Here is a 19,235-nt window from a genome sequence, read left to right as displayed (position 1 = left end):
CATTTTTCTCAAACATGGTTTCTGTCATTATAGTTAGTTCTTATCATGCTGATTTATGTCACAGTGTTCATTTTACTGACAAGTTTACTTTTAATGAGTTATTTGATGCTATAAAAAGGGGGTGTGGCCTCATGATTGACAGCTCTGTTGACAAATGGGGCTCCTGCAGCGTTCTGTTCCCGAGTAGCAGAGTAGAGGAGGAACGAGAGAGGAGACGTAACTAACACTAACACTACAGTCATTGAACTTTCCATCAGCGTGAATATCTGCTTCAGACCGACACAAGAAGCGGTTCTGCTGCAGACTGAGCCCACCTGAGGGCTCCAACACGCCAAGGACACCTGAGGGCTCCAACACGCCAAGGACACCTGAGGGCTCCAACACGCCAAGGACACCTGAGGGCTCCAACAGGGCAAGGACACCTGAGGGCTCCAACACGCCAAGGACACAAGGTAAAGGTGTGTGTCAGGTAGAGGAAGGGGGGGGGCGGGAAGTCGTTTCTGCATCGCCCACCTCTTGGTTATTTTGGCTTCTAATAAGGACAATGAGAGGAGGAGGAGACGCTGCGTCCATCTTTATATACAGTCAGTGAATCAAACTAAACGTGACAAAACTAAAAATACGTGAGAAGTTGTTTGATGGAGATGTGAGGTTTCTGCAGGACACTGGTTAATACTCAGACTCACTTCCTTCATTTTACACAGGTGCTCTGATCCACTCTGTAGTGATCATGTCTCTAACAGCATCAGAAACATTGTAAGAGAAACAGCTGAGACTGTTTCTGTTTTTAAAATGTATAAAACCATGAAAAGTCAAAAGTTTGAGGCAAAAAAACATGAGAAGCATCGCGGACGAAGCAGAAGGACGAAGCTGGACCTGCTGTGTGTCACTGGCTGTGACGATCCATAAACAATAAGACGTTTCTGTGGCCCTCGGCTGAAGGTTGTTTCGTCTTCCAGATGTCGACTTTTTTCTACCGTACTCAAACGAACGGTGTGTGCAGTCTAAAAGTCACTTTCAAACAAAAAGGTGTCTCCAGTATTAAAGGGGAGGAACTGGTCGGATCACAGCTCATAAATTCTCCGTCCAATGAACAAACTGTTTGTTTACAGGACCTGGTCCGCTTGTAATCAGCTGATGTGACTGATGTCAGCGTTTCCAGCGCAACAAGCAGAACTGCAGAAACAACTTTCGTCTTACGTTCAAATGATGGTGACGCTCTTGTTTGTATCTCTCGAAGTCCAATTCTATAATTAACAACTAATTAAGTTGTTGAATTATGAGGTTCTGTTGTTCTTTATATGCTGCTGTCGTTTCCTGAACCCTCGGCGCCGTCTGTGTGGTTTTCACTCCCTGTTTTTACGAGCTCATGGCATTGTTACTCAGTGTCTTCAGGAGAAATCAACCCACTAACTCCTTTTTCAGACCCAGGAAGACCCACTTTTATTTTAGACGTTTTAAGCATTTAAATGAACCTAACTTGAGATTGTTTGAGCGCTCTGCCCGTTTGCAGTAAACAGGACATAAAGGACTGCGATGGAGTCGCAGCCTTAGCCGAGGATGTTCGCCTTTTTGTTGAGACTTTAGGCATTTTTAAAAAGTTAGACCCGAGTGGATTTTTGGATGTTTTGGACAAAGATGTCAAAGCTAAGATTGGAAGTGATTGATTCTTAATGTCTGCTCGTTAAGTTTTAAAATATTTGTGAAAGTGGGAAGAAGAAACACGATATGTAAATAAAAACATATTTCTCATGTTCTCTGCCTCTTACATTTGCTTTGTATCGTGCAGGTGTTCATGTGCTCTCTGGCCTTCAGCAGGCACAGGTTGGTTTGTTGGTTAAACGTTACTGGTTCTGTTCTTGCCCTTGGCTCCGCCCCCTGGGCTTCCTTTGCTCTCTGACTTCCTGCCAGGTGAGTTCTGACAGGTGGACAGTTTCACAGCAGAGCCTGACTGAGCGCCACTGTTGTTGTTGTTGTGGTTCGTGTTCCCGCTCAGCGTCTCCATGATGGAGCGAAACGCCCCGAATGGCCGTTTGCTTTCAGAGCTTCCTGTTGGAGTCCTCTCCTTCCCATGATGCACTTTGGTCTGCTCTGCCTCCTGATTGGAGCTCTTGTGGACCTGCTCGTCAAAGGTGACCCTCAGTTTGAGGTTTTGACTCGTCTTCCTGCGAGACGAGGGTGACTTGAGGGCGCTCTTGGGGCTGGTGGCGACTTTCTGGCCGTTGGCGGCGTCGTGGAGGTCGGCGGAAGCGTCCGGTGTTTTAGCGTCTGCAGCCTCGGGGTCGCTGGAGGTGGGGGAGGGGTTGTAACCAATGCTGTCCACTGACTTTGACCCGGTGAGAGAAAACGCCAACTTCTTGTCAGCTGTGGCAGCGGGGGCGGAGGACGGGAGGTGCTTCCTCATCATCAGATTAAGGTGGTTTGATGCCGGCTCCTCCTCTGTGATTGGCAGGTGTGACGGCCTATCAGGTCGGAGTGTGTTTGAGGCCGAGGCTCCTTGATTTTTACCTTCCTCCGGTGGGTAACCGTCCGTGTCAGATTCACTCAGAGAGCGCTGCATGATCTGTTTGAGTCTCGCTAGTTTGAGCTCTCTCCTCTCCACCAGCCCCGTCCTGCGGGCTCCAGGGGCCCCGGGGCCAGAGGGGCCGTCCCTGCTCAGGCCGCCCGCTGGAGGCAGCCTCTCCCTGGAACACAGCGAGTCCGTCATGTCCTTCCCCAACAGCTGCCGCAGCACTGAGTCTGGACCCGCCCCTCCCTGACGAACCAACCATTGACCATCCCCTGGAGTTCCCTCTGCTGTCAACAACATCTCTGGCCACGCCTCCACTGAGGGCTGATGGGAGCTGGAGTCCAGAGAGGGAGACACAAATTATCCTTTACTTTGCTTATGAAATTTTTGCCTTTAATGTTTATTACAACTATTACTGCCAAGACAAACGCCCTCACTGCTGCTAATTCTACAACATGTACTACATACTGATACTATTATTAGTGACAGAAGAACTGGGTGTTTATGTGTTATAAACACTGTGATTATCACTGCTTTTTGAATACACTGCAATTCATTCTAATGCTCCAACGGCTGCTGCTTCTGCTGTTACAATTAAGATGCTAAGACATTAACTTATAATATTGTATTAAACATTTACATTTTAATTATTGTAAAAAATAATACACTTTTCTAAAGTATTACCTGCATGTCTCCACCGACCTCTAGCCCACCTCGAGCGTCACTCCCCAAACTGTGCGGTGCTTTGACCAGCAGGGAGTGACGCAGAGCTTTCCAGCGTTTTTCACACTCACTTGATTTGCACATTTTAGATGCTACACTTTGACTTCTCTTGGTCAGGTGATACCTTGTTAAACTACTCTCTTGTAATATGAAGTAAAAAATATCTACATTTACAGCATAATAAGATGATATACCTTTGATAGTCCTAGTTGTCTAATTCTTCACTACAGGCCAAGAGTTTTTGCAGTTAGGGCCCTGTGTGTGTGGTACCTGGGGGATCTGTTGGGGGTCCCCTCTGCCTTGTTGGGGTCCATCAGTCTCTGCAGTTGTTTCTGTAGAACCATCCTGTCTGCTGCCTGTCTGCACGACAAACAGACACACACACAGACACACACAGGGTTAACTCCAGGTGGCAGACCTTCACCTGCACAACACACAGTAAATGACTGTGAAGTGTAACTAAGCATTGAACTTACTCATTGAGCTGTTTGGTGAGTTTAACCACCTGCGAGGCCAGCGACATGCAGGTTTCAACGACCACCAGGTATCGAGCGCAGGTGGTGTGTCCCTGCCGCTCGGCACTCTGGGAAGGCCGCTCCCCCTGCTGGTTCTGGACGGTCACGTTAGAGCCGTACTCCACCAGAGTCTGGACACACACACACACACACACACAGTAAGTGTTACGGCTCTGAGATCTGCTGCATCTCTAAGCATGATTTATTATCATGTTGACGTATGTGTCTACGTTATCATTTCAGTTTTTAGCTCCGTCTTTAAGACTTCTGCCTTTGTGTGCTGAAATGTTCAACTCAGAGTATGAACTTAAACTAAACTAAACTTTCTGTGGAGAAAAAGCAGCTATTTTATCCAAAACAAATCACTTAATATCAGTATTTTGATTGCCGGCCTGGCGACCCAACAGGAAGCAGACAAGACTGATAACATCCGCCTCTCTTACAGCCGGGTGTGCCACCTCACAGGAATTACAAACACTCTGCTTCCACTGTAAGAATAAGAGCTGCAGGTTCTTAAACATGTTTTAAAATGAGTTAAAGTCGGAGCAGAAGAAGTTTAGAAGGAGGTTCCTTAAAAAAATGTCTGAGTCTTTCTCCGCTGCAGGCTCAGGTTGTTATTCTAAGCGTGTGACAACATTACAGAAAGGATCCCTACAGAGACCTTTTGTTCCAGAGGAAGATGCTGGCTGGGTGGAAACAGAGTAACACAGATAGTTGAGTTGGTGGCATGTGTAACTTTCCAGCAGCACACACCTGTATGCAGGTGAGGTGTCCGTACTGAGCTGCTACGTGGACCGCTGTGTTTCCGTTCTGGTCGACCTCGTCCAGAGAAATCGCCTGTTCCTGCATGAACTGAAGCAACCACAGCAACACCTTCTCCTGGAGAGACACGTGGAGAGAGACACGTGGAGAGAGACGGGGAGAGACACGGGGAGAGAGACGGGGAGAGAGACGGGGAGAGAGACGGAGAGAGACACGGGGAGAGACACGTGGAGAGACACGTGGAGAGAGACGGGGAGAGACACGTGGAGAGAGACGGGGAGAGACACGTGGAGAGACACGGGGAGAGACACGTGGAGAGACACGGGGAGAGAGACGGGGAGAGACACGTGGAGAGAGACGGGGAGAGAGACGGGGAGAGAGACGGAGAGAGACACGTGGAGAGAGACGTGGAGAGACACAGGGAGAGACACGTGGAGAGAGACGGGGAGAGACACGGGGAGAGAGACGGAGAGAGACACGTGGAGAGAGACGTGGAGAGAGACGGGGAGAGAGACGTGGAGAGAGACACGTGGAGAGAGACGTGGAGAGACACGTGGAGAGACACGGGGAGAGACACAGGGAGAGACGTGGAGAGACACGTGGAGAGAGACGGGGAGAGACACGTGGAGAGACACGTGGAGAGAGACGGGGAGAGACACGGGGAGAGAGACGGAGAGAGACACGTGGAGAGAGACGTGGAGAGAGACGGGGAGAGAGACGTGGAGAGAGACACGTGGAGAGACACGTGGAGAGACACGTGGAGAGACACGGGGAGAGACACGGGGAGAGACGTGGAGAGACACGTGGAGAGAGACGGGGAGAGACACGTGGAGAGACACGTGGAGAGAGACGGGGAGAGACACGTGGAGAGACACGGAGAGAGACACGGGGAGAGAGACGTGGAGAGAGACGTGGAGAGAGACGGGGAGAGAGACGGAGAGAGACACGGGGAGAGACACGTGGAGAGAGACGTGGAGAGAGACGTGGAGAGAGACGTGGAGAGACACGTGGAGAGAGACGGGGAGAGACACGGGGAGAGACACGGGGAGAGACACGTGGAGAGACACGGGGAGAGAGACGGAGAGACACACGGGGAGAGACACGTGGAGAGACACGGGGAGAGACACGTGGAGAGAGACGGAGAGAGACACGGGGAGAGACACGTGGAGAGACACGGGGAGAGACACGGGGAGAGACACGTGGAGAGACACGTGGAGAGAGACGGGGAGAGACACGTGGAGAGAGACGGGGAGAGAGACGGGGAGAGAGACGGAGAGAGACACGTGGAGAGAGACGTGGAGAGACACGGGGAGAGACACGTGGAGAGAGACGGGGAGAGACACGGGGAGAGACACGGGGAGAGAGACGGAGAGAGACACGTGGAGAGAGACGTGGAGAGAGACGGGGAGAGAGACGTGGAGAGAGACACGTGGAGAGACACGTGGAGAGACACGGGGAGAGACACGTGGAGAGACACGGGGAGAGACGTGGAGAGAGACGTGGAGAGACACGTGGAGAGACACGGGGAGAGAGACGTGGAGAGAGACGGGGAGAGAGACGTGGAGAGAGACGTGGAGAGAGACGGGGAGAGACACGTGGAGAGACACGGAGAGAGACACGGGGAGAGACACGTGGAGAGAGACGTGGAGAGAGACGTGGAGTGACACGTGGAGAGAGACGGGGAGAGACACGTGGAGAGACACGGAGAGAGACACGGGGAGAGACACGTGGAGAGACACGGGGAGAGACGTGGAGAGAGACGTGGAGAGACACGTGGAGAGACACGGGGAGAGAGACGTGGAGAGACACGTGGAGAGAGACGGGGAGAGAGACGTGGAGAGAGACGTGGAGAGAGACGGGGAGAGAGACGGGGAGAGACACGTGGAGAGACACGGAGAGAGACACGGGGAGAGACACGTGGAGAGAGACGTGGAGAGAGACGTGGAGAGACACGTGGAGAGAGACGGGGAGAGACACGTGGAGAGACACGGAGAGAGACACGGGGAGAGACACGGGGAGAGACACGTGGAGAGAGACGTGGAGTGAGACGTGGAGAGAGACGGGGAGAGAGACGGAGAGAGACACGGGGAGAGACACGTGGAGAGAGACGTGGAGAGAGACGTGGAGAGACACGTGGAGAGACACGGGGAGAGAGACGGGGAGAGAGACGGAGAGAGACACGGGGAGAGACACGGGGAGAGACACGTGGAGAGACACGGGGAGAGAGACGGGGAGAGAGACGGGGAGAGAGACGGGGAGAGACACGGGGAGAGACACGGGGAGAGACACGTGGAGAGACACGCGGAGAGAGACGGAGAGACACACGGGGAGAGACACGTGGAGAGACACGGGGAGAGACACGTGGAGAGAGACAGAGAGAGACACGGGGAGAGACACGTGGAGAGACACGGGGAGAGACACGTGGAGAGACACGGGGAGAGACACGTGGAGAGACAAGTGGAGAGACAAGTGGAGAGACACGGGGAGAGAGACGTGGAGAGACACGGGGAGAGACACGTGGAGAGACACGTGGAGAGACACGGGGAGAGAGACGGAGAGAGACGGAGAGAGACACGTGGAGAGACACGGGGAGAGACACGTGGAGAGACACGGGGAGAGAGACGTGGAGAGACACGGGGAGAGACACGGGGAGAGACACGGGGAGAGAGACGTGGAGAGACACGGGGAGAGAGACGGAGAGAGACACGGGGAGAGACAGGGGGAGAGAGACGTGGAGAGACACGGGGAGAGACACGTGGAGAGACACGTGGAGAGACACGGGGAGAGACACGTGAAGAGACACGGGGAGAGAGACGGAGAGAGACACGTGGAGAGACACGGGGAGAGACACGTGAAGAGACACGGGGAGAGAGACGGAGAGAGAGACGTGGAGAGACACGGGGAGAGACACGTGAAGAGACACGGGGAGAGAGACGGAGAGAGACACGTGGAGAGACACGGGGAGAGACACGGGGAGAGACACGTGGAGAGACACGTGGAGAGACACGTGGAGAGAGACGTGGAGAGAGACGTGGAGAGACACGTGGAGAGACACGTGGAGAGAGACGTGGAGAGACACGGGGAGAGACACGGGGAGAGACACGTGGAGAGAGACGTGGAGAGACACGGGGAGAGACACGGGGAGAGACACGTGGAGAGAGACGTGGAGAGACAAGTGGAGAGACACGTGGAGAGAGACGTGGAGAGAGACGTGGAGAGACACGTAGAGAGAGACGTGGGGAGAGACAAGTGGAGAGACACGGGGAGAGAGACGTGGAGAGAGACGGGGAGAGACACGTGGAGAGACACGTGGAGAGACACGTGGGGAGAGACAAGTGGAGAGACACGGGGAGAGAGACGTGGAGAGACACGGGGAGAGACACGTGGAGAGACACGTGGAGAGAGACGGAGAGAGACACGTGGAGAGAGACGTGGAGAGACACGTGGGGAGAGACAAGTGGAGAGACACGGGGAGAGAGACGTGGAGAGAGACGTGGAGAGACACGGGGAGACTTTTTATCCCGCATGTATTAAAAACAAACACATGTATACCCTCCTAATGAGAATTAAACGACGTAGCATTCAATACAATATGTCACATTTAAAGGTCTTTGCATGAACATCATGAAAACTTCACACTTGTTTCTGCATCTTCATCAACCCTAAACACAATGAACTTGCTGAATGATTCTCTGAAGCTGTTAATGATCCTTGTTTTAAATGAGAGCTTGTGATGACGGGTTTCCTCTTGGATTTTTTCAGCAGCGGGGGCAGAGGGTTTTTTTATCTAGAGGGCCGGCGATTGTTTTGCAAGTTTTGTCAGCGGTGTGGGGCGGACCCTCGCTTGCTGTTAGAACACTGTGTGAGGACCAAACTGGTCCTGCTGTTGTTTATCTGGTTGCCACGACTTTGTGAGTGATTGACGCCCTGATTGACACTTTTACACACGACTTTTGACAACACATCTGCCCCTGGATCATTTTAACCGCTTCAGGGTTTCATTCTAGTTCGCAGAAAAAGAGACTTCTGGAAAAAACGACGCTGATGAATTGTGCAAAACACTCGCTTTGATGTTTGTTTGAAACACTGTTTCAAATGAAACGTGGTAGTGTCGACAGAGCCTTAAACATTTTCTCACTTTTCATAGTGAGTCACTTAACTGACTCAATGACTTTTAGTGCTGCTGAAGTCTTTACCAGTGTGTGTGTGTGTGTGTGTGTGTGTGTGTGTGTGTGTGTGTGTGTGTGTGTCTGTTACTGTGTATGCAAATTAACCTAATAACCACCATGCGTTACTAAATAATCTCACCAGTAAACTTTCAGTTTCGGTTTCAGTAGACTTCAATATTTCAGATTTCCTAGACTTTAAGGACCAGTTCATATTCTAAAACGTGGGTATGTTCACCACCAGTCAAAAGTGTGGACACACTTTCCCATTCACTTGTATGAGAAAATGTGTCCAACCTTTTGACTGGTGGTGTTTTTGTACTCAAAGTGTGTGTGCGTTGGGCGCTGGTTTAGCTTAGAGGTTAAATCTCGCATCCCTTCAACTCCCACCCTCGGCCCTTTGCTGCGTGTCATCCCCGATCTCTCCTCCCCTGTTCCTGACACTTTCCACTGTCCGCTCACTGAGTAAAGTCACGAGAGTCCAAAAAATAAACTCCAATTATAAATAAATATATTTAAAATGTGTGCGTGTTTGTATCTGTTACCTGTCCGTAGCGGGCAGCGTAGTGGATCAGACTGGGATGCTCTCTGGTGCAGCTCAGCTCTGCGATGGCCTCCGTCTCACTCACCATCCACCTCACACACTCCAGATGACCATTCTGCAACACACACACACACACACACACACACACACACACACACACACACACACACACACACACACACAGTTAACATGTTGCATTAAGGACCAGGTGGCTGGAAGTCTGCTGTGCCATTAATCAGAGTGAATAAACAAGAGGCTTGCTGATAAGAGCCAATCAGGACTCAGCTGCCCGGCTTGTCTCTAGATAACAGACTTCCTGTCTGGCAGCCAATCAACAGCCTGGTTTCCACTGCAGGCGGACAAAACAGGACCTGCTCAGTATTTACAGAGTTCACTTTCCTCTGGTTTTGTCCAGAGACTCGTTTTAAAACGACCCGCTGCCCACAGAGCGGATTTAACAGTAAAAATCATCGTATCAGAGTCCTCCATCTTTACACATCATGTTCGCCTCTGCCTTCATTAGTGTTTTTGCTTATTATGGAGTATTTTCAAATGTATCAGGGCTACACACACACACACACACACACACACGCACACACACACACACACACACACACACACACACACACACACACACAAACTCACTGACCTTGACTCCCAGACCGGCGGGGGTGAGCTGCTGGTTGTTGCGCTCGTTGAGGCTGTCCTCCCCCATCAGGGAGGTGAGATGCTGCAGACAGTCGGCGTGACCCTGAGAGGCCGAGACGTGCAGCAGGTTGTTCCCGTCTTCATCTCTGATCAGCTCCAGGTTATCTGCCGCCAGGTGAGGCTGCAGGAGGAGGAGGAGGAGGACAGAGTGGGGTCAGGAGAGGAAAAAACACTTTGAGGAGTAAAAAGAAGCAGACGGGGAAAGAGAGGAGGAAGATAAAATATCAGATGTGGTGTTCATATGTTCCGTTGACCTCACACTCACCAGCAGAGAGATCTGTCCCTCTCTGACGATGTTAATGATGTTCTGGTTCTTTTTGGTCTCCTCGTCCACCTCTCCTCCCGCTCCTCCTCCGAACCCCCTCGGCCCACTGCTGCCTCCTCCTCCTCCTCCTCCTGCTCCTGCTCCAGGAGCCCAGGTCTTTGTGGCGTCCTGTCTGCTGACGCTGCACCCTGGCAGAGGGAACATGTGCCCCGGGCCCCCTGAAGGCTCCACGCCTGGCCTCTGGCTCTGTGAGTCGGGGTAAACCCGCGCAGACAGCAGCTTGTCTGAAAGTCAAACATGGCATCACATATTTAAACAATGTTATCAAAGTGTTTTGTGCACTGAGGCTGAGGGAGTTTTTGTTGTACCTGCATCAGAGAAAGACGAGAGAGAGGAGGAGCAGCTGAGGAGTCCGGAGGGCAGCAGATCCGACTGGTAGCCTGCTCCAGCGGGGGAGCGGTGCAGGTGGTGGAGGTCTGGATCCATGGACTTGGACTTCCTCAGGTCGGACCACTTCACCGGAGACAGAACACAGTACTGCAGGAAACACAGAATTACAACATGACCTGCGTGTGGCATCATCTATTGACTCTTAGTGGGGCTTCACTGACTAAACCAACGTCACGCTGTGTAGAAGAAGACTTGGACTCATGAGGAAAATGTTTACTGAGAGATTAAATCAAGAGAGAAGTCACAAGTCGCACAGTTAATTTTCTTTTTGCAACCAGAGACGTCTCTGAAACATTTTACCTGCGTCTGTGAGCTGCTGCTGCCCAGACTCAGAGGCTCGTTGTGGACTAAAGAGGAGCTCTTCAGCCCGCCTCCCCTGTTCCTCTCCAGGGTGCCTCCTCCTAGGTTGCTCCCCGTCACAGAGCGCTTGTCGTGGGGGACACGAGGCAGCGTGGACATCTGCTGACTGGACTTAATATAAGGCACATCCAAGATCTCATCCATGTCCAGATCGTAGTGCTCCAGCTCCCCGAACAGAGCCTGCGGGTTATTTCCTCCGACAACACTGCCGCCGCCGCCTCCTCCACTCAGGCTCTTCGCCTTCCCTCCAGGAGCATCAGAGGAGGAGGAGGAGGAGGAGGCGGCGTGAGCCTGTTTCTCGGAGCTGGGGTCATCCTTACTGCCCTCCCCCGGCTCCCCCTGCCCCGGCCCCTGGCCCTGGACTTTACCATCAGAGTCAGAGTCGGTGGTTTCTGGTTGGTGTTTCAGAGGGGAGACCCTCTTCACCGGCCGGAACTTACTGTGGACCTCAGCGAGCCCCGTGGGTTTGATTCCCCCGCCGCTGTGGGAGGAAACGCCACGACTCCAGTTGATGGCAGGAGCTAAAGGAGGAGGAGACGACAGGAGCTGAGTCGAGGTCTTGCTGAAGTTCAGACACACAGTATAAAACACTGAGGTCTTTACTTCCAAGACTATTTCACAGTAAACCCAATGGAGGCAATTTAGCTTCAGAGTTTCAGTTAGAGTACTTCGTTACCTGGTCTCTCCTCGGCCTGGCCATCACTCCTCCTGGACAACTCAGGGATGCTTTTTAAAGAGGTCACAGAATACTGCAGGGTTAGACAGAACACAAAGACATGTCAGAGGAGAGCACACAGCAGATCAGCAGCTGTGCAAAGCAGTTATTTTTAGATATTAGTTAATTGCAGTAGCAGTCATGTTGCTCTAATTACACACAGATTGTAACATGAGGTAGTTCTGCAGCTCTGTAATTAAACTCACTCCTGAACGACTGCAGTCACTCTGAACTCTTCATGAATGTTTAGATGTTAACTTTATATACAAACTGATTCGACAAAGCTGGGAGCAAACATTTTTATACTAATGGAGCTGATAACCATCGTGCAGAAAGAGTTTACTGCAGGACTTTAATGTGTTCAGCCTAATATAAACCTTTGTATTGAATCCTTCTGCAATGACAAACAAACACCAGTTGGTGTTTCTCTGTCACTGTGTTGAGTTTCTTCTGGTCACGAGAACCGATACTTCGGTACGAAGTCGATGCCAAAATTATGCAAACATGACGGTAATCATTTTTCTACAGGTACCGTAGATACCGGGGAAGAGCTCGAGCCGTCCGGTCCCTACGTTTCCCTGCTGATGTCACACTGGGAACAACGAGTCCATGTTGATATCAGCAGGAGGAGAGCTACTGACGTTAGCTGTTAGCAGCTGGCAGACAGCACAGTCCTGCTTGGCTAAATAACGGAGCTAACAGCTAGACAACGGAGGTTGCATTGAGTTACATTATGATGCGTTCAAGCTCTATTCAGTAAAAATGAGGATTAGGCGAAGGTAACTTACAATGTTATCGCGATGTGTTCAAATGCAATCTTGTGAAATGTCATCTTTGGCGACAAACTTCAATAATATCCAGTTTTTTGAAGATGTTTTCACAGAAATATAAAACAGATATTCAAGAGAACAGCAGCTCGAAGATGCTTATAATACAGAACTAAAACTTACTAGATTGTTTTAATCAAAGCAAATATTTGAATTAAAAAACAATCAATAATAATACATTCGGTGTGTTTTTACTTTTTTACTGTGGCATCGATTAGGTATCAAGAGTTTCAGTGGTATTGGTATCGACTACTGAGTTTCTGGTATCGTGACATCCCGACTTCAACAGTGGTTACTGAAACTTAGTGGATCATGTTCGAACAGCTACCGCTACCAAATATAGCTGTCAGAGAGAACACATATGACTATAACATATATAACTAATCAGGTGTGTAAGCTGGTTAAATCACACTGACCACTGAATCATCAGAGAAGTCGATCTCATCCAGGTCCAGGTATTCAGGAGCCTCCATCTTCACACCACATCATCAGCTGCACAGACAGCTGCAAACAGAAACACACATAAGAATCAGATTCTTCAGCAACACATGCATGAATAAGAAGAGACGGTCAAACACAGCCCTGCAGCTGTCAAGACAAGTAAATAAACAGCATTAAGATGTGAAAAATAAAGATATTTACCAGGGACAGAACAACACTTTCACTTTTTGTCTACACTTAGTGGAAATTTCTAACCTTGAAATTAATCAGTCCCTGCAGACACTTGAGTCACTAGAGCCATAAAAGCCTTCCTTAGTCTCTTTTCTGTAGCAGCATCACATCCATAAATGAAATGAAGGCAAACACTTGTTGGCTTTAATGCTGCAGTGATTTGATCAGCGGGAATAAAACGCAGGAAGTACCTGCAGGAAACTGAGAACAGTCGTGTTGAAAACGGGGATAAAAGTGTTTTCTTGTGTGACAAACTGCTGCTCAGTGAATAAAGAGGAAACGGGGGAATCAACAAAACGTACGTCTATTTCAAGGAGGACTCGGTCACTCTTACCGGCTCACAGAGGCTGACTGTAACTGTCGTTTGAAGAACATCAGATCCTCAGTAATACTGGAGCTTTAAAACGGTGCAAAGCCCAAAGTGTCGACTGCACAAGGTGCCTGAGCTGTTGTGATCAAAGGCAACAAACAGCAGGATTATCAGGACTAATCAGAGAGCAGCGTGACTGCAGAGCAACAAGGATTTAAAGACGCAGCACACAAGCTAAACCTGCATGAGAGCATGGCTAGTTTAATAACCAACATACATTTATTTTATTTCTTTTTTAAAGATAACTTTTGGCCTTTTGCGTTTATTCAACAGGACAGCGACGAGTGACAGGAAATATGAGGAAGAGAGGGTGAGGATGGCAGCGAAGGGCGGCAAGTGGGAATCGAACCTGCTGCTGACACATCTGCTTCTGTATGGGGCGCCTGCTCTACTGACTGAGCTAAACTGGCACCCCGTTTCTTTCCTTATCAATCTGAACGTGTTCCAGAAGTTTTAATATCTTTACTCTAACCTAGCAGCCTGTTGGATCAGCAGTCGCCTGGCTAGTCATGCCGAGGTACCTAACACCAAGGAACAGCAGCCCACTGGACCTGCAAAATAACTGTTGCAGCCCTAACGCCTACCATACACGAGAAGAGTTTAAATGACTAAAGTGTGACACCCACCATCCTGCTCCTGGTGAAACTAAACAAGTTAACAATGGAGCAGAATCAGGAGCAGCTTTTGGCCACAGCTGCCCTTGCAGTGGTTTGTGTTATCTGCAATGACTAAGGCCATGACGTTAGCTAAGTTAGAATTAAGAGCTAGCAAGCGTTTCCTTCCTCCAAGCTTTAAACTTTCAAACCCATGCAGTGCTACGATCAACAGCACCTCACTATTTGTATAAAATAAACTTTTTTACATTACAGGATAACAGGAACCCCTCAGACCTCTCACATCATCAGGTTGTGTTCTTACAGCAAGCTTCAGAAGTGCTGTGAATGCTTTTAGTTATTTTGGTCTTGGAATAATATTCATGTTGACCCGAGATCTGCCTGTCCAGGTCCAGTAATTACAGGCACGTTGAGTTTATTTGTCATAAATTGTGCCGTTTAAAAATAACAGTTTCCTGCCTGCGACAGCTGAAGCCACTACTCTACTACTCGCTATTTTCTCCTTATCCTCTTCACGCCTTATCAAAATCATCTTTTTTGGGCTGCTTCCAACAACGATATGTTGATAAGTCCGGTTCCTTTCTTAAAAGACACTTCAAGTCAAGTCAAGTCCTTCAAAAAGTGCCAACAAGTGATCAAAATAAGAGCCATTCTTCTTCTTTCAGAGAGATTCATTTAATAAATATAATAAGACGTTACTATATGCTTAGAAACAAACGTACTTGTATCCATTGTCACAGGATGTTTCAGAAAGCAGCAGACTGTGCAGCTTTCATGTACACGTGCAGCTGTTTTCAGACTGTGTGGGAGTCACCGCAGAAACGAACGGGTCCAAATAAAACCTCTGATTGCAGCTTTGAGAAACAGTTGAGCCTAACATCCTTGATAACAACAGTTAAAGCCTGAGAGCAGAAATCAAGAATAAGACTGGATCAAAATGAGGAGGAGGATGTCTGCTTTCTCTGTTTGTACGATCAGCTGACGAGTCCGATTCCTGCCAGGCAGCGAGGCACAAAAACAATCAGAGAGACGAGATGTTTTTTTGGAGGAGAGTCAAAAACAAGGACGGGAGTTTTCAGCAGGAATTTTAAAGAGATTTGATTTCTCCTCCTAAAGAATGAAATTAGATCTGTTTCATTGCATTTCTCTCAGAGGTCAGGTGGAACTGTTGGCCCGAGCCCCATCTAACAAACTCCCCCATCCAACAACTCTTGAATAGCCTGATTTTCATGCTACATGACGATCATGGAACAAAGCACAAATAGAAACCTGGGAGTAACAGCACACAGTATCTCTGAAGTCCTGAGCTCACAGGATGACGAGCTAGAAGGCTGACCAAAAAAGCACCAGTTCATCCAAACAACAAAAACAACTTCTGGCTCTTGCAGAACATTTCTTACATTTCTGTCTCCTCAACAAGTTCAGGGGTAAAAATTAGCAAAAGAAGGTCATTATCAGTTATAGATCAGCTAGGAAAATAAATATCAATATCAGTGTCCCGAATTCTAAACAATTTACTAACAATATACTTACTTACTTACATAAGTTACTAACTAACTTTATCTAACTTAAAACAGATATAATAAGATGATGCATGGTTATCTGACAGCTGGTTTTCATCATCACCTCTGACAAAGAAGTCAGTACAAAAAAACTTAATACAAGAAACATGAATCAGGAGGAGAAAAGATCACGGGCGTTGTTTCACATCTCTGCTCATTTTCAAGTTTCAGATATTTAATGAGTTAGTCATCTTGATCAAAGTGAGTCAGGCTCTGTGTGACTTTACACTCTGGCAAACGAAACCCTGGAAACGATTCAAGAGTTTTATCATTCTATTAAACTGTGCCTTTCAAATTAATATTCCAAAACCAAAGAGTTTTTGTTTTTATTTATTACACAGCTGTGTTAAATACTTGATTCTGATTGGTTATTGAGGGCAATCCGAAGTCTGCTGTTTCTCAATAACAGACCGTTGCTATGAAGAACAGACTGTTGCTAGGGATGCAGCTCTAAACAAAAAATCCGGAGGACTAACTGTAATCATATCATATCAGCCCTAACCCTAACCCTATTCTTCACATAATGGTCCTTTTTACAACACTTCTATTTTGCCACTTTATTTAATTTTGTTTCTGTTCTGTTGTTGTTAAACACTTTGTCTATGTTTTGAAAGGTGCCATAGAACTAAAGTTTATTATTACTCTATTATTCATTTAAAAAAAATCTAAATTACATAATTAGTTTTGACTTTTTTGTTTGTAGTTGTAGATAAACTACTACTACTATGTGTCTAATACAACTCACTGCATTAAAAATTTATGTTTTAATACTATATATCTGACTGGGTTTACATTTTCAATATCATGATCTCAATCAGTATGGAAATATATATTTGAAACTACATCTTTAAACAATAGCTTAAAACTGACATGTGACAGTTACAAAGTTAAGAATATGCAGACAGGATGCTTCACTACTGATGGCAGTAAATCCGTATTAACTTGAGCTGTAGTTATACAATTATATAATCATTATAGCTTCCAAGATAGAGTCTAAAACTGTTAATTTACCCAATGTCTTGTGACAAGAATGTTGACAAATTAAAGGCAAAGACCTGCTGGCTCATTAAAGTAAAAATAAATAGCATTTTAGGCAAACATATGGGTGATCGCTGCATATGTTTCTGTATTTAAACACAGTACTGAATTGATACTATACTAGATTACTGGATTATAGATAAGGAATAGTCGCACACAGACCTCCACTAGCTAATAAAGCTAACTCATTTACACATCTAAAAACACTGTATTTGTAGTAAGAGTAGGTGGTTTGTTCTCTCCTCACACGTCACAGCCAAATTAAACCACTGATACCTGCTCATGAAGCAGCAGGAGGCTAATTAGCTAACATTAAGCTAGCTCGCTAATCAGCATCCATGAAAGCTAATGTGGGAGCTAGCTGACTAGCCAGGCAGTTGGAAAATTAGGTCAAAACAGAAAGCTCAGGTAAAAAGACCCCGGCGCCGGTTAAAGAGCCGTTTTCTGCTGGTTCACGGACATTTTCCTAGTATTGTACCTTATTAAAGTCAGGCAGCCGAGGAGAAAGCGCTGGCTCCGGGAGAGGATAAAGCTAGCCGAGCCGCTAGCTGGAATGATCCTCAGATCCAGCTGTTTTTTTTCCTTCTGTCGCCTCGCTGTCTTGAAAAGCACAAAGACTTTGACATATGGGCAGCACAGAGAGGAAGGAAAAAGACGAGGGCTCACTCTGAGCAAATTTATGACTACTGTTTTCATCAGGCACGAAGGAAATAAACACCTCTACCTTTTACTTTTAATGCAAGTGGGCTTTATTTGTATACACAGTATGATATATCATAAATGACAAAGACAGTATACTTACACAAGTCATGCCCTTAAGTACAAATTTGATGGTTTTTTTTATTTCGACATGATTTGACGACATGTCACTTTGGGCTCTGGGAGAAAAAAAAAACACATTAACCAACAATGAAATTCGTTATATTCGTTAATATTCGTTAGTTGAACGGTATCTGAATGAACCTGTTTTGATCATATAGATGCCTTTAAAAGTGTTATTTGCATTTCTTTGAAAGGTACAGCTGCAGTGTCTGACTGCTTCTGTTTTTCGTTTTTGCTTCTCGTGAGCCATGACTTTAAGAGACGATCTTTGAAGAGAGCAGCCGCTCAGGCGGAGGAAGTGGAACCGTTAGATCGATCCGCTATCCTTAGAATAAAACTACATTCAAACCTATGCTCTGAGGAGGATTTATTTTTCAACATGTATGTATCCTGAAATGAATGCAAAAATTAAATCATCATGATTAATATGATTTTAAGTCTATTTCAAACCACTAGTTATATCTGAGTGTTAATGTAAGCCTAGGACAAGTAAACATATGAAAATGATGATATAAGTAAGTCACCGTTAAAGAAAAATGTTCTTTTTTTGTTACCTTTCTATAATATTTTAAAGATTATACTGTATTGCTATGGAAAAGTTATATTCAGTGTCTCGTGGCTGCATTTGTCTTCGAGAATCAGACTTTTGCCATCATACATTCAGTTACATAACTTTTGGTGTGTCAGGGAGAAGCTGAGTCTATAACTGTGCTCTGTGTGTTTCCATAATAACAGCCTGTGTACCTCTGCACGGTCCAGTGTGGTTAAACACTCATCAGTTCATTTTGGACTCAGCAGGGCCATCTAGTGGTAAACTCTGAAACTGCAGCAGGTTAAAACAGGCTCAGCAAGGGAAGGAGAGCTGGGACTGGTTTTCTCAAAATCTAAAGTTGTTCTCCAGGTGGCCACCTTTTTAATAGCAGGTAAAAGAACAGGATGAACAAAGAAAAGATGGTGTTATGTGCCTTGTGGTTGGAAAACACTGTTTGAACTGGTTAGTACATTAAATTGGGTTTTATTTTATTGATGACAAATCACCTTCACTGGACTGACAGCAAAGAGGTTGAGAGTTACACTTCCAAAACTTAACTGTAGCTGTTCCTATATTTTGATCCACATGAGTTTACTCATAAAAGTGTGTGTGTGTGTGTGTGTGTGTGTGTGTGTCTTATTCCTTAGCTCATTAAAAAGCAGTGAAACTCTCCTCCTCCAAAACACGCCTGAGACTGGATAGACATTTTGAACTTGTATATAAGGTTTGTATAACTTAATAATAATAATAATAACAGAGGAAGCCTAACAAAACAAACCAGTGATGCTTTCGACAGTGAACTCTGAGGTTCAGCACTGGTCTCTTCACAGCAGTAGCAGCAAACTGAACAGCTGAGTGAGCAGGTTGATAAAGGTGCATGTATGAGACAGATGTAAGGAGTGTACATAGCCAGCAGAGACATCAAGAGTCTTCAGGCTCTACAGGCTTTTATACAACAGTTAGTTCTGACCAAGTAATCTGACTGGACAAGAGGCATTCCATGAGTGGCGACATAGAGTGTATACTTTAGTGTATATGTGTGTATCACTCGTGTATGTCTACATTGATGCACACTGAATCA

The 19,235-nt window shown here is 47.1% G+C and overlaps 2 protein-coding genes across 2 annotated transcripts; both read right to left on the bottom strand.

Moving 5' to 3' along the window:
* Nucleotides 1-389: 389 nt before the first annotated feature.
* sncaip (synuclein, alpha interacting protein) lies at nt 390-17,325 on the bottom strand. The gene is made up of 12 exons (XM_069683165.1): nt 17,279-17,325; nt 12,961-13,048; nt 11,679-11,751; nt 10,943-11,523; nt 10,561-10,729; nt 10,193-10,476; nt 9,869-10,048; nt 9,221-9,334; nt 4,501-4,626; nt 3,709-3,878; nt 3,503-3,592; nt 390-2,843 (listed from the first exon to the last, which is right to left on the bottom strand). The coding sequence occupies exons 2-12, from the start codon at nt 13,015-13,017 to the stop codon at nt 1,838-1,840; spliced, it is 2,850 nt and encodes a 949-aa protein (XP_069539266.1). The 5' UTR covers nt 13,018-13,048; nt 17,279-17,325; the 3' UTR covers nt 390-1,837.
* LOC138609690 (keratin-associated protein 4-3-like) lies at nt 5,552-7,353 on the bottom strand (the record flags this gene model as incomplete). The annotated part of the gene is given in 5 exon segments (XM_069682335.1): nt 5,552-5,605; nt 6,459-6,536; nt 6,843-7,056; nt 7,058-7,065; nt 7,288-7,353. Coding segments are annotated over 5 exon segments (420 nt in total), but the record flags the coding sequence as incomplete, so codon positions are not given.
* Nucleotides 17,326-19,235: the final 1,910 nt, after the last annotated feature.

The sequence above is a fragment of the Semicossyphus pulcher genome, unplaced genomic scaffold, assembly GCF_022749685.1.
Source record: "Semicossyphus pulcher isolate SPU_LCO1_2020_fin unplaced genomic scaffold, fSemPul1.0.p SCAF_6, whole genome shotgun sequence".
Classification (NCBI taxonomy): Eukaryota; Metazoa; Chordata; class Actinopteri; order Labriformes; family Labridae; genus Semicossyphus; species Semicossyphus pulcher.
Note: the sequence above shows the minus strand (reverse complement) of the source record. Positions and strands in the feature narration are given on the sequence as shown.

What these genes read in the sequence shown, in the direction of transcription:
- sncaip (XM_069683165.1), bottom strand. Translation starts at nt 13,017, where the DNA reads ATGGAGGCTCCTGAATACCTGGACCTGGATGAGATCGACTTCTCTGAT. An exon ending in GCAGCAGCTCACAGACGCAG is followed by an intron (nt 10,730 to 10,942) that starts GTAAAATGTTTC and finishes TGTTTCCTGCAG; the next exon opens with TACTGTGTTCTGTCTCCGGT. An exon ending in CTCACCAAACAGCTCAATGA is followed by an intron (nt 3,593 to 3,708) that starts GTAAGTTCAATG and finishes TTTGTCGTGCAG; the next exon opens with ACAGGCAGCAGACAGGATGG.